This window comes from Schistocerca gregaria, chromosome 3, assembly GCF_023897955.1.
Source record: "Schistocerca gregaria isolate iqSchGreg1 chromosome 3, iqSchGreg1.2, whole genome shotgun sequence".
Lineage (NCBI taxonomy): Eukaryota > Metazoa > Arthropoda > Insecta > Orthoptera > Acrididae > Schistocerca > Schistocerca gregaria.
The window spans coordinates 857,123,933-857,139,736 of record NC_064922.1 but is presented as its reverse complement, the minus strand read 5'-3'; the positions used below and the strand labels follow the sequence as shown (position 1 = coordinate 857,139,736).

At 39.6% G+C, this 15,804-nt stretch overlaps 1 protein-coding gene across 1 annotated transcript in view; it reads right to left on the bottom strand.

Annotated features, from left to right (window-relative positions):
• The window catches only part of LOC126355080 (ELMO domain-containing protein 3-like), a 100,687-nt gene that overhangs the window by 13,442 nt on the left and 71,441 nt on the right, over positions 1-15,804 (bottom strand). Inside the window, exon 5 of the mRNA XM_050005264.1 lies at positions 14,149-14,357. Within this exon, the coding sequence (XP_049861221.1) occupies positions 14,149-14,357 (209 nt within the window). The remainder of the gene's footprint in view (positions 1-14,148; positions 14,358-15,804) is intronic.

Sequence of the window (15,804 nt, the reverse complement as noted above, 5' to 3'; positions counted from 1 at the left end):
CGTTGTAACTGTATTATTATTTTCTTCTGTAAGATTACCTTACCAATGTGAACATGTTTCCATAGAACTGTGTACTGCATTAATCACAACAAACTTATAAAATTAACTCATTCCATACCCTGTGATTTGTTCACATGGACCTACGGAACACGAAATAAATAAATAACAGTAAATATGAGTATGTGTTTGAGATCAAATTCAAATAACACTGTACAATAACTGTAGTGTAACAATATAACATGTTTCACATGCATTATTTAAAGTTTTCCCAGCACATAGATCTTTCTATGGAAATTTGAAAGAACTGCCAGTTGTCAGTACCTTCCTGCCACAATATTTTGGTGTGGAGTATTTTGGCCATATTCAAGTGTATAATGGCATAAATTTTCATGTATGTATTGAGTATTACAACTAAAGATCACCAGAAAATTCTGCATCAAAATACTGTGTCCTTACAAAATACTGTCCCCTGAAGTGCAACAAGAATTGCATAGAACACATACCTGTATAGCAATGATTAGATACTAATATACCACAAAGTTATCAGCTAAGCCTAACCTAGACAGCTCAGTTAATAAGAGCACTGCCCTTATAATGTCCAGATGGAGTCTAGCACACAGTTGCAATCTGTCAAGGGGTTTCATAACAGAGTGCCATTTATTGCAAACAGGATGATTAATCTCAAAATTAACAATCATTCCTTGTATGTCCCATCTAGTTCCCATAATCTTCCATAAATCTGTGGCTGTCCTACAAATTTTGAAGCTCATGATTTAGGCATTTTCGTATTTCATGTTACCTTCTTTTCATCTGGATCAAATTGGTAATCCATGCCAGTAACATTTCTGGTAATACACGCATATTATCCCCTCACAAATTGTTCCCTATCTTTTCTACTTTTCTCTCTCCATCAAGTCACTGAGTGTAGCAGCAATTACCAGTTACAATCGAGCCTACAAGCTGGTAACTAAATAAACTGCAATGAGTTTCACTCTTCCACTTAAGAACAATAAACTGCACAACTTCACTTTCTGACTTACTCTTGTCACACTAGTTTTTCTATGCACTACAAAGAACACTCAAAGAAAGAAGAAAAAATAGTTGAAATATGTGCTCAACAAAGATAAAATGATTTTTACTAACATTGGACTGCACTCACTTGCAAATGCCCCCCCCCCTCCCTTTTCTCAAAAATCACATAAATTAATTAAAACAGGATATTCTAAAGGAGAGGATCTATGTACTGCCATCTATCAATAAATCAGCACAGTGAACATAAAATAAATCACAAACAAACAAAAATGCAAATATGTTGAAAACAATATAAAATTTTTAAAAAAATGTTAGACTATTCTAAAAGCCCTTGTCTCAACAGTTATAACAGTGCTCTATTCCACAACAGGCATTGCAGGAGCTGAATACAAGGAAGAAGAAAACAGTGTGCTTTGAGCCACTAGAAAGTTGCACTTGGCAGAAAATGATTCTTACAAATCAAAACTGTCATTGCCCTTGCAATATTATAATATCTGCCACACGTGCTGATAAATCACACTCCTGTTAATCATAAATCACTCAATTGCACCATTTGTTTATGAACAATACAGGAGGAATAACACATTTTTACATCAAAATGGCACTGCTATCAGTCCACAGACTGGCTGAAACACTGCAGCACTTTAATAGGTGTGATTATTGTAATGATGTGCCCTTGTCTTTGCTTGTCCTATGGAATAAGTACTGGGAGTCCTTGGGTTTAACAAAAGTCCAAACTGTTGTGATAGTGCCACGACATTTAACAGTGCCGCCACGACAGTACGCACAAACGGCGATAGAGGCGCTCCGCAAATCGGATGAGCGCGGGAGCGCCACCTAGCTACGAACGGCACCGGCCGCATGTCACGGCACAGCAGTCGAATACGAGAGACTGAGTTGTAATCATGTGGTCAGCTATTGTTTCTAAGAGAGAGTGTGAAAATCCACGCAATTATTGTGATTAAAGGTTATAACACTTTTTGGTGACGAGGATCCGGCTCAGCCATGGGAACGGGTGAACGCCGACTTTGCTGGCCCCTTCCTCGTTACTTATTGGCTACTGTTGATTGACGCCTTCTCGAAGTTTCCATTTGTTGTTAGATGTCCGTCGCCCACCACTGCGGCGACGACGCTGGCTTTGTCCAAAATATTTGCGCTAGAAGGTCTTCCATCCACGATCGTCACGGACAATGGCCCTCAGTTCTCTTCGCAGGCCTTCCGTGATTTTTGTACTGGACAAGGGATTCATCATGTTACCACACCTCCCTTTCATCCGCAATCGAATAGGGAGGTCGAGCACCTTGTCCGCACTTTCAAATGCCAGATGAAAAAATTCCTTAGTGATTTTTCCACAGGTGACGCCCTGCTGCAATTTCTGAGTTCTTATCGCTTCACGCCTCTGGGTGATCGCAGCCCTGCTGAACTCTTGCATGGCCGCCAACCGCGCACTCTACTGCACCTGCTTCACCCTGTCAGGCCTTGTACTGTGTCCCCTAGTGCGGGAATATACTCGGTGGGCGCCGACGTGTGGGCACGAGGGTATGGATCTCGCCCTAAATGGATTCCACGGGTGGTCAAGGCTCTTCGCGGCCACCGGCTTTGTGAAATCCGTACGGGCGACGGCACGGTTGTTCGCCATTACGACCAGATGTGCCCACGAGTGGTGGCCACGCCTGTGCCACCGCCCCATCCTTCGCCTCCACCAGCCCGAGACGCCAGTCCTGTCGCTGCTGCCGATCTACCGTCCGTGTTGATGCAGCCGCCGTCGCTGCCGCTTCCAAGTACTCCGGAACCGGCCCCAGTCGCGACGTCGCCTTCTCCGGGACCCATCTCGCTGGAGCACACTCCCAGGTCAATGACACCTATGGATGCTGCTCCGGAGTTTTCACCCATCATCTCATCCAGGAGGCACGTTCCATGCACGAGCTTCCGTCCTGGACATTTTCGACCATACTCTCGTGTCTCTGCGCGGGATCTCCTCGGGGCCTCACAAGAGGCCATGGATGTCTCTGCGCTGTCCATGTCTCCAAGGAAGTGAGTGTTTATTTTTTTCAAGGGTTGAAAAGTGTTGTGATAGTGCCACGACATTTAACAGTGCCGCCACGACAGTACGCACAAACGGCGATAGAGGCGCTCCGCAAATCGGATGAGCGCGGGAGCGCCACCTAGCTACGAACGGCACCGGCCGCATGTCACGGCACAGCAGTCGAATACGAGAGACTGAGTTGTAATCATGTGGTCAGCTATTGTTTCTAAGAGAGAGTGTGAAAATCCACGCAATTATTTTGATTAAAGGTTATAACACAAACCCTGGTGCAATCTGACAACCATTACCTACAGTAAATGCTACTAGAGATGTTAACTGACATCATAAAAACCTAGGACTGTGCAGGGAACAAAATTTGAATCTTTAGATATGTAGTCTGGCATTTACCTATTAAGCAACCAATGATGATGATGATGATGATGATGATGATGATGATGATGATGAGTTTCAGGCATTCAGCATCACAATTACTGGAGTCCTTACCATCATATTCTGTGATCAAAGTTGTTTGAGTATCTAAATGTGCTAATTTAGCATTTGCCATAAAATGTAATGTTAAAATAGAAATATAAAGACTGAAAAATGTTAAAACAATATTTCAGGATTATGTGCCTGGCTGATAACTATGAAATTAAATGGATGAGTCAGCAATCATGAAATCACACTAAAATCTCCAATCCAAGAACCTAGGCAAGAGTTGCATGGCACACAATCTTGAAATATGTACCACATTAGCAGATTACAACTCTCACATCTTGGGATTACTGTTAGGCTACTGTAGGGATATACTTCAGCTCTGGGATCTATGTCTAAAGCCAAGATGTTCTCTGCCCTGACTGGATGCAAAACAGTGGCAAAATCTGTCTAAAATCACAAACAAGAACTGATGAACAATAAAACTTAAAAAAAGTTAAACATGTTATGCTTAGTTTGCAAGGTGTTATAATCAAGAAACATTAATAACTACATAGCTGAAACTTCCTAGCAGATTAAAACTGTGTGCCGGACCGAGATTCAAACTTGGGATCTTTGCCCTTTGTGGGCAAGTGCTCTACCAACTGACCTACCCAAGCATGACTCACGCCCCGTCCTCACAGCTTTACTTCTGCCAGCACCTCTTCTCCTACCTTCTGGAAACTACATAGCTGTCTTCCTTGCAATATGGCAAAATCTCATTAAGACATTCTAAAAAGGTCCACAGGTCAAGTGTGCTTTGAGGAGAAATGATTTTTAGCATCATAACAGCAGCTTCTGCAAGAAGTAACAGAATGTGAATCTACATAAATGGATTCCAGAGACTATAAAAATAAATAAATGCAGTATTATTACCGTAATTTAATTAATTCATCCAATAAAATACAAACAGAGTTTTTGAAGCACAGAAATTACACATTTTTAAGAAACTGATGAAGTATCTGTTGCTTCAGTCTGCACTGGTGTTTAAGGAGAGAATTTTCTACTGATTGGGTCTATAGTTAATGTCGTCAAATGATTCAGTGTTTCAAGGAAAGACGTATCAGCATAGCACGTTCAGGACTCGACGTTTCGAAGGAAACAGGTTCTGTTTCGCATTCTCATCCCTGCTTATCTTCAATAAGGTTATCTTCCTTTGTAATACCTTCCATTTCATCTGTGTACTACATCTGAGATGAAATGTCATAATATTACTATCAATCTAAATAGAGTTATAAATTTGGATGTTGCTGAGTTTCTCATAGGCTACCAGCTACTATTTGTCATCGGTATAATTAACAGCAGCATTTGTTCCTACACATGTCTATAGCTAAAATTTATCCAGGCTGTTGCACACAGTAAAAAAACATTTTCCCAAAAATTCCAAGAGGCTGATAAACTACTCAGAAACTCCAGCCTCCTAGAAACAGTTTCCAATGATTTGGAAGTTTCCCACACAGGTGAAATAAACCTCAGATCATATAGGAGATTAAATAGCTCCACAGATTTCAACACATACGTCTCTTAAATACCAAGTAAATGCAATGATGTGTGTCCCCCCTGGTTGATGGGCTGAAATTTTCTGGTTGTGTTGGGAGGAAGGAAAGCAAGTATAGTGTTTTGCAGTGAAACATCTTTCAAGTGAGCAACACAATTATCTATCAGAAGCAAAATCTTGTGGCTTTCTTTGATCATTTTGTGATTAAGCGCTTTTAGCCGTGTGACAAACTGAACTCCCATAAGAAGGCTTGTCGCTGATGTGTACTCGCATGGCTATCTGCACTTGTTGAATCAACAGGGACTAATGGCTTTTTCACGAGAAAACCTCAGTTTCTCTGTTACATAAGTGTGTGTTCTCGCTTTATCTTTGCTGAGGTTCCCACCAAAGCAAGTTTAATTTTGTACAGGACAAGTTTAATTTTGTACAGTGTAAGAGTTGTCAGCCCTGCACCTGAAAAACAGCCCACTTCGATTGTGTTAAGTATGTCAGGCTTTTCATGCATGTCGTAAAGCCTGCTAAGACATTTTTTGAGGCAAGTTAACATCAACTTCCTTTGCAGATTCAGTCTTACCACTGACTATGCAATTCCAGCACATATCTTAATCATATGAGTCAATCTGCAGATGCAATATAATGTTCTATTTTCATCTTGCTCACAACTTTTATGGCCTTTGCTTGAATTACTGGTCCAAGTACAGGAATTGGCAAAACACCTGATGTGTCCCTGAATATAACATTTTCTATCTCATCACATCTCCCAGTTCTCATTTTATGGGAATTTGGTGCATCTTCACAAGCAATTTGTTCAATGTCCTTCAACTTGCTAACAATGTCTCGAAATGCCAAAGATGGCATCCCATGAGATTGTAAACAGTCTTCTTCACAGGTCTTGTTTTTAAGATAGTTCTCTGAACAATTTGCTATTCCTCAGCCACACAAAACTGTTCTTTTCTTTATTCACAGTCATTGCATCACAATCCAAACACTTTGCAACACAGAAATGAAAATGTCATTGCCTAGCAATGCGCTCTGTCACAACTGGGTAGACGTATTAAACTGGTGGCTTTACCTGTGTGAGGAATGTAAGCTGGAAGTCAAGAATACTGCTCAAGCCTCTCAAGACTTCATGAAAACACCCTACCGACAGAGAGCAGCACATCTTTATGTGGGAGAGTAGTATTTTAAATACGAGATACTTTATATAGGGGACTTCACACACAAATTGTATATGTGCCAAAAATCCCTCTGAAAAATCATGTAGTTAGTCCTGTCAAGTCATCAGATAATTTCAGTTTCACTTTCAAGGCTTTCAAAAGTATTTTCTTAATGTTTCCCCCCTCTGTTTCTTCCTCATTCTCTTCTGTGTATGGTATCTGCCTGGACTCCTCTATTGCTTTTGAATTTGCACTCTTGTCTCTGATCTACTGACTGCCTGCTATTTTTATGAGAATCTTCAATTTTAAATGCCGGACTTCCAAAATGCAATTAATATTTTTCCAAATTTAAGGTTCAAAGCAACTTCACATCTTCTCCTGCACATGTACCAAGTGGAATACAGTGAATAAAGTGAGCGAGTGGGAAAATCAAAGTACTAACAGGCAGTGTACCACATGACGCGCTGGCCAATAGCGTCATTCAGCTCCACTTCAATGTGCATATTGTGTATTTTTTTCTAGAGCATGGCTATTTTTTCATTTTGCATTCATTACGGTAAAACAGGACTAGGATTATCCGTATTTTGTAAGTAGTCACCTTAACTATTAAGGTATCTGAGCACACCTACAAGTCTGAATCAAACTTTCATTGTCACTTAAGTTTTCACATATGATTTATGAACGTGGTCTTCCTTGAGGTCTTTTTCCATCCACCTGTCTTTCCAAATTTATTTTGGCTGTTCTAGTTGGCTCCATTCTGATCACAAGCCTGTACCATCGAAGTCTAGATGCACCAATTCGATATAACAGGGATGTCTTTATTCCGGCTTCCTACCTCACCCTCAAAGTCCTTAACTTGTCCATCTTGGTCTTTTGGATGGTGGATCTAAGAAATTTCATTTCTTATGCTTGCAGTCTTGATGATTCTTTTTATGTAAGGGTACATGTATCAATACCACAGGTCAATATTGATATGAAATAGCTATTAAACATCATCAGTTTGGCCAGTTTTGGAATCAAGTCATCCCATAAAAGTGATCTTAATTGTTGGTAGAATTCAAATCCTTTTTGCACTCTTATCCACACCCTCTAGTTGGTTGTCTCTTAGTTTTACACTTGTTGGTTGTCTATCTCTGCTGATTGCCATCACCACTGTCTTGGTCTTGGAGGTTATATTTCTGGAACTGAGATTTCCATTCAACGAATCTGATCTGTATTTTGTTATCTCTCCATATGGCATTGAGTATTCAGTGCAGCCACTGTATGCCTTAGATACCTTCTGCCTTTATCATGTCTGCGTTCACTTCATCTGCATCTGAAGATTTTCCTTTAGACATAGATTTTAAGGCTACCTCTGTTTCTGTCCAGGTGATGGAAGTTTTCTCATTGTAAGTGTGGATTTCTAGTTCTGTATTTGCCTCAACTGATCTATTTAGTAGGTGGTCAACATGGTTTTTCAAGACTTCTCTCATGTCACTTGCTATCCTAATCATATTTCCATTTTCATCTTCAAGTGCTTTTATGGTATTCATTTGTTTCCTTTTACCTCTGACAACCCTGTACAATGGTTTCTTATTACCTCTATTGCCCTCTAACAATTTCTGAGAGAATATCTTCAATGCCTTAGTCTTTTCTTCTGCAACTGTTCTTTTAACTTCCATTTTCTTGATCCGGTACATTTGTTTGAGGTTTCTGATATTCGTCTTATCTCTTCTTTCCACAAAACTTCGGTGGCTTCCTTTACCAATATGTACCTTAGTCTGGTCAATTATGCCTTTTTCCTTTCATCTCTTGGTAACAGGGATTTTATCTGGTTCTGATATTCAGCTCTCTTACCTGTTTTTTGGAGTTCCCATAATTTGATTTTTGGCGTTTTCTTGTTCTGTACTATGAGCACATGGAAGTTTCTCACATCCGCTACTAACAGACTGATCACTGTCAAGGCTCTCGCTAGGTATTACTCTGACATCAGTTACCATTCCACTCCTCTCTTCATCTGTGGTCAATTATAGTCTTTTTTAATCCATGCCAACAGTATAATGTTATCTTACGGCTCTGTCTCTTCACAAACCAACTGTTTTTCACCATCAAGCCATTCCTCATGAAGTCAAGGAGATGCTCACCTTCTATATTTCTTCTACAATATCCATGGGGTCCCATTACATTCTCATATCCTGTTCTATCTGTCTCAATCTGTGCATTTAGGTCTTCTACAATCATCACTCTATCTTATCCACTTGACAACGTCCAGTTTGAGGTTCATACACCTGTACTAAACTTGATTAAGGCTGATCTAGTGAATGGACAGTGGATGATGTTCTCCATGAAAAGGTGTATTTGGAAGGCTCCACCACCGTTGTTTTACCCTCCGCACCTCCACCCCCTCCCCCCTCCACACCTTCTCTCATGCCCTTCGTCCAAACTGCAACACTTCACTGTCCACCACTCCCACCATACTATCCCTCCCCCTCCCTGCCCCATCCTCCTCATTACCCTCACAGTCGCCACTCCCAACATGCGCTGGTGCTGCTGCTCGCAGTGTGGTTTCAGCTTTCTGAGACCGCAGACGTGTGTGCAAGTTGTGTTCGCATGTGTGTGTGTGTGTGTGTGTGTGTGTGTGTGTGTGTGTGTGTGTGTGTGTGTGTGTGTGAGCGCGCGCATGTGTGTGTGTGTGTACTGCTGCTAAATGCCTTAATGGCCGAAAGTTATAACTGTGTGAATCTTTTTGTTGTGCCTATCACGACTCAGCATGTCCGCTATATGGTGAGTATCAACTTCCCTTCTCTGCCGTTGTTACATTCCATCCTCAAGTTTCCATTGTTTCATTAAACCATAACATTTTTTTATTTCTTCTTCCTGAACCTTAATTCCCTTTTCAGATTTTTCCTTAGATTACCTTTACTATTATCGTACAAAGTTCAAAAAGCACATGTGTCATTTGGAAGAGGAATACAAAAGAAGCGTTTATTTGAAAAGCCTCTTAATTTATTTCAATAAAAAATTAAAGTCTAACGTAGTTTGGTTTTAAGAGTATATACAGGAATACAAACAACTCAAAAATGAGATCAACAGGAAGTGCAAAATGGCTAAGCAGGGATGGCTAGAGGACAAATGTAAGGATGTAGAGGCTTATATCACGAGGGGTAAGATAGACACTGCCTACAGGAAAATTAAAGAGACCTTTGGAGAAAAAAAGAGAACCACTTGCATGAATATCAAGATCTCAGGTGGAAACCCAGTTCTAAGCAAAGAAGGGAAAGCAGGAAGGTGGAAGGAGTATGTAGAGGGCCTATACAAGGGCGATGTACTTGAGGACAATATTATGGAAATGGAAGAAGATGTAGATGAAGATGAAATGGGAGATATGATACTGTGTGAAGATTTTGACAGAGCACTGAAAGACCTGAGTCTAAACAAGGCCCCGGGAATAGACAACATTCCATTAGAACTACTGACAGCCATGGGAGAGCCAGTCCTGTAAAACTCTACTGTCTGGTGAGCAAGTTGTATGAGATGGGCGAAATACCCTCAGACTTCAAGAAGAATATAATAATTCCAATCCCAAAGAAAGTAGATAAAGCAGATGTTGACATATGTAAAAATTACTGAACTATCAGTTTAATAAGTCACAGCTGCAAAATACTAACGCAAATTCTTTACAGACAAATGGAAAAACTGATAGAAGCCGACCTAGGGGAAGATCAGTTTGGATTCCTTAGAAATATTGGAACACAAGAAGCAATACTAACCCTACAACTTATCTTAGAAGAAAGATTAAAGAAAGGCAAACCTACATTTCTAGCATTTGTAGACTTAGAGAAAGATTTTGACAATGTTGACTGGAATACTCTCTTTCAAATTCTAAAGGTAGCAAGGGTAAAATACAGGAAGTGAAAGGCTATTTACAATTTGTACAGAAACCAGATGGCAGTTATAAGAGTCGAGGGACAAGAAAGAGAAGCAGTGGTTGGGAAGGGAGTGAGACAGGGTTGTAGTCTCTCCCCGATGTTATTCAATCTGTATATCGAGCAAGCTGTAAAGGAAACAATAGAAAAGTTTGGAGTAGGTATTAAAATCCATGGAGGAGAAGTAAAAACGTTGTGGTTGTTCGATGACTTTTTAATTCTGTCAGAGACAGGAAAGGACTTAGAAGATCAGTTGAATGGAATGAATAGTGTCTTGAAAGGGGGGTATAAGATGAACACCAACAAAAGCAAAATGAGGATAATGGAATGTAGTCGAATTAAATCAGGTGATGCTGAGGGAATTAGATTAGGAAATGACACACTTAAAGTAGTAAAGGAGTTTTGCTATTTGGGGAGCAAAATAACTGATGATGGTCGAAGTAGAGAGGATATAAAATGTAGACTGGCAATGGCAAGGAAAGCGTTTCTGAAGAAGAAAAATTTGATAACAATGAGTATAGATATAAATGTCAGGAAGTCGTTTCTGAAAGAATTTGTATGGAGTGTAGCCATATATGGAAGTGAAACATGGACGATAATTAGTTTGGACAAGAAGAGAATAGAAGCTTTCGAAATGTGGTGCTACAGAAGAATTCTGAAGATTAGATGGGTAGTCACATAACTAATGAGGAGGTATTGAGTAGAACTGAGGAGATGAGGAATTTGTGGCACAACCTGACTAGAAGAAGGGGTCAGTTGGTAGGACACATTCTGAGGCATCAAGGGATCACCAATTTAGTATTGGAGGGCTGCGTGTAGGGTAAAAATCGTAGGAGACAAAGAGATAAATACACTACGTAGATTCAGAAGGATGTAGGTTGCAGTAGGTACTGGGAGATGAAGAAGCTTGCACAGGATAGAGTAGCATGGAGAGCTGCATTAAACCAGTCTCAGGACTGAAGACCACAACATCAAAAACATATTACAGCAGCAGCTGAATCATTGGTTGTCTGGTTGGATTCCAGACAATGAGTACACGTAACAGCAAAACTTGCAGCATCTAAAGAAAGGAGCTGGGTCAGTCATCAAAATATTGTGCATAAAAGAGAAACAACAACTTGGCCGAGCATCTGGAAGCACACCATTAATCAATAGCACCAAGAAAATCTGACAGATCACAAACATTATTCAAGAGGAGGAAATGTAACAGGAAACAACATAGCATACTACAAAATAATATCAGAGGCAACTGAGCAGACAAAGCATGGTAGAGCAGCGGTAAGACAAAAGACTGACAAAGTGTAACAGCATTTCAAATCTTTGTGCGGCCGCCCAGATTTAGGTTTTCCATAGCTTCCCTAAATTTCTTAAGGCAAATACTGTGACGGATACAGACTATTTCCTTCCAGTCTAAGCTCATGCTCTGTCTGCTACCAACATAGAATTACAATATTATCAGAAGGAAAGTTGCTACTCACCATATAGTGGAGACTCTGAGTCGCAGATAGCCACAACAAAAAGACTCACAATTATAGCTTTCAGACAATAAGGCCTTATTGTTTCTATTGTCGACAAAGGCCATAATGGCTGAAAGATATAACTGTGACAGTATTTTTGTTGTGCCTAACTCTATGCTATATGGTGAGTAGCAACTTTCCTTCTCATAATAATGTTACATTCCATCCTGGTTTTTCCATTGTTTAACATAGAATTACAGTTCTAAAAAACAGGGAGACGATTTAATTTCACTTGAACATCTGATTGTAGGTAATGAAATCAGTTGCTTGCTAGAAATCCATGTTATAGTTTGACTGCTGGAGCGACACTAGTGCTCCAATCAGTGAGAAAGCAGAGAGTCATATGTGCCACAAGCACTGTGTTTAATTATTTTCTTCTTAATTAATGAAATAGTTATTATATGTTTGCATTCCATTCATTAGTAAGTTACCAAGAGGAATGAATCATCGTGAAATACACGTAAAAACAGTCTTATCACATTGCTTCAGAGGCATAAGCTGCAACTTATTCATGAAGAAATACTTTCAAATACATGAGTATCTATAGCTTATTCCACTGAAAGCAAGATAATATATACACATATTTCATGCATGAGAAACATATATTTCTGTTGTTATCTGCTGTTGCTATCATAGGCACTTTCCTTAACACTTAAAATTTTTTAGGGAGATTAATGATTCACCCATTCTTTACTCAACTTCTTAATACATGAATATTTTTGTAAATTTAATTAATTTGGTGTAAAAAGCAAATCTTTTTAAGATTCTTGCCGTTTGTGGCTCTGATACAGCAAAAATTCTGGAACTGGTTTCTTCTGTGTAGAGAAATAGTCTTATTGCTGTTGATGATTTGTTATCATGTCTGTATGGTTTTCCCTTAAGCTACAGGTGTGGCAGCTTATTTGGTATATTAAATAACGTAGTTTTCCTGTGTTCCACATTCACCGATTTAGCTGAAAGCATAGCGAACAAAACTCCACTGCACAACATATTTCTGTAAAATGACAAGTCTTCTGGTGTTTACTAGTGTTTTCTATTATTAAAGGTAAACAACATTATTTACTAAATATCTTCACATAACAAGAGATTTGTAAATGAACTGTTCCGTAACGTACAGTTTCATACCCCACAAGGTCTTTAGGAAACTAAAGAATGACAAATAGGGTGTGATTTTTTAGTTATTGTCAATTTTTATGGCACTACACACACTCCCTACTGTGAAAACTATGTTACAAATTAGAATAAATGTTAATATTCACATTAATAAAATATCGTATTCAGAAGTCTCTCTTGCTGGTCACTTCAGGTGCTGATATCACTGTGGGTACCAATACAATGGAGTATTGTGACTGTTATGTTAGACCGTGGTTTTGGTGTCCTAAATTCAAAAAGGCCAGATCACAGAAAATGCGGGTGTTTAATTCCACCTCCACATGGGGCACACCCCATCATCACCAGCTGGCACGATACCAGGAGAGGGAGCAATAGTGGTGGGGTTTACAGAAAAGAAACAGGTGATACCCTGCTGCAAAATACTGCTTTTCTCTCTCTCTCTATGCACAAGACGTCTTGTACATACATATATCTCTAACAACTTATGCCATATTACACAATAAAATAACCTTGTCAAAGGCATTGTATAAAATATATGACAGTGTACTGGGGTACTTTTATCACATCTTCTATAAGAGATTGGTGAAAAATATCTGACTGCGTAATATGGAACTAAGCAAATAAACAAGCTGGCTAATTTAGAAGTGGTTATAATGGATCATATGCCAAGTCCTGAATGGAACTGCAGGCTAGAACAATGAGTATGAATTACCACTGTGTCTGTCCGAGTTTCACAGATTCTGAGAAATCTTTTGAATCAAATTGGTACTAAAAGCTCTTCATAAGCAATGCAAAATAACAACTTTGTTGGCATACTGCAAAATACACAGACCAATCCTAAAGCTTCCATTAACTTCAATGAGGCAGAAACATTCAAAACTGAAAGAGAAGCCAGATATAGTCACAGAGGACGTTTTAATATCTCTAAATCAGGAAAAGACGAAGCCATACTTCTTTCATGGAGAGATCACTGGTGACTTTTATTGGTCTCCAGAGAGGGCTTATTGTTTAAACTCAGTAGCTCAAATTCACTTTTCTTTTTTTACATTTATGCTAGAAGCATCATGCAAAATAATAAGGCAATATTAAACATAAAATAAGTTTTAAAAGATAATATGCACATTTGGAACTAATGTAAATGCAACCACTGATCTAGAAGCAATTTTAGGGTGCAGAAGCAATGTTACGGTGCGAAATTACTGTGTTACTTGCACTATAAGAAAGCATGCTCAGTCCCATGAACACCACTTCTGCACTAATCGTACAAAGACATTCAGATTTTGGAAGGTACCACTGCCATAACAATAAAAAAATTTTCTCAGGTAACAGCTTTATCTAACGGACAGAGTGGTAAGTATATACTTTATGCATGAGCAACAGCGGCAACGTATATTTTCAAATAATTGCATTAGATATTCTTCCAAACCTGTTAAGCTGTCCATGCCGTAAAGCTTGCAAGGCTACCCGTGTCAGGTTGAAACTCAGTACAGCAAGAGGAAAGCTATGAGTTGTATCTGTCGACACTCTATAAATGTGGCGTGCCAGTGATGACAATTTGGGATTGCTACTGAGATAGAGCAATTGTAGCATCCCCAGCATCCCGACACCTCGTAGATCTGAGCCCGGATCACTGCCCTGCATGATCAGCATGAGTTATAATCTTTATATTAAAACAACAGATCTGTATAAAACAACACAAAAAATAGAACAATCACTGATAATAGCAACTACAAGATCACTTACATTCTGACCGTACAATCATTTTAGTTACCTGAAACACTCAATATCACAATGACAAACTCAATTATAGACAGCAGCCGTGTTGGAGAGGAAGCACTCCTGTCGCCATGGCAAATGGGATAGTTTGGCATGTCACATGACTGGAATATCCTCAGCTTTTGAACAGGCTGTCACAAAGATAAATGAGCACAACATGGGAAAGACACAAGATATCAGTGTATCTGATCTTATCCATGTAGCAGATGCCCGATACATGGGACATACCATCTCTGAGGTTGTGCATACACTGGCCTTTTCATGTGGTTCAATGACAAGGGTGTGTTTCTTGAATACCTTAATACAGTAAACTGCTGTGGATAACAGTACGTCAACAACAGGGGTCACTGTCAACTACTGCTGATTGTAACAGAAGGTAGTTGGTCTACAGTGCAACAAACTACTTGATATCCAATGTTGGTTATCCACACTCACTATGGCATACAGAAGCTATCATCTCACACCGCACCTCTGCTCACACCATGAGCCCACAGAACACAGAGATTAGCACAGTAATAGGAAAACAAGTAAACAATGAAAGGACGGTGGAAGATTTTGCAGGTTGATATCAATCATGTTACACATTAGCACATGCCCATGGTAGAAAATGATCACATCAAAAATCAATTTAAGTACCCCATCCCACTTACCAACACTGCAAAGTTCAGACAAGTGGCAGATACTTACATAGTATGAAACTGAAACACTGATTTGTTTGCAACCCTCTCTAACCAGTAAACAACATAAGAATGAACTGTTCTGTCATGTGTATCAGTTTATTCACTTACAGCACCTTATATGCTAGCTCTACCTTCAACAAGACACTGCAACATCCCATTAAAGCGAAACTGTGTAAGAATGTAAATAAAATAAAAAGAAACTTCCACATGGGAAAAATATATTAAAAACAAAGATTCCAAGACTTACCAAGCGGGAAAGCACCGGTAGATAGGCACAATGAATAAAACACACAAACACACACACAGAATTTCTAGCTTTCGCAACCAATGGTTGCTTCTTCAGGAAAGAGGGAAGGAGAGGGAGAGACGAAAGGATGTGGGTTTTAAGGGAGAGGGTAAGGAGTCATTCCAATCCCGGGAGCGGAAAGACTTCCCTTAGGGGGAAAAAAGGACAGGTGTACACTCGCGAACACACACACACACATATCCATCCGCACATACACAGACACAAGCAGACATATTTCTTGTGTCTTCCCCACCACAATATAGGTGTCAACCACTCATGAGAGTATTACATCTCACACTCTTGACTGTTTATCTACATTTACATACTCTAAGGTGACAAA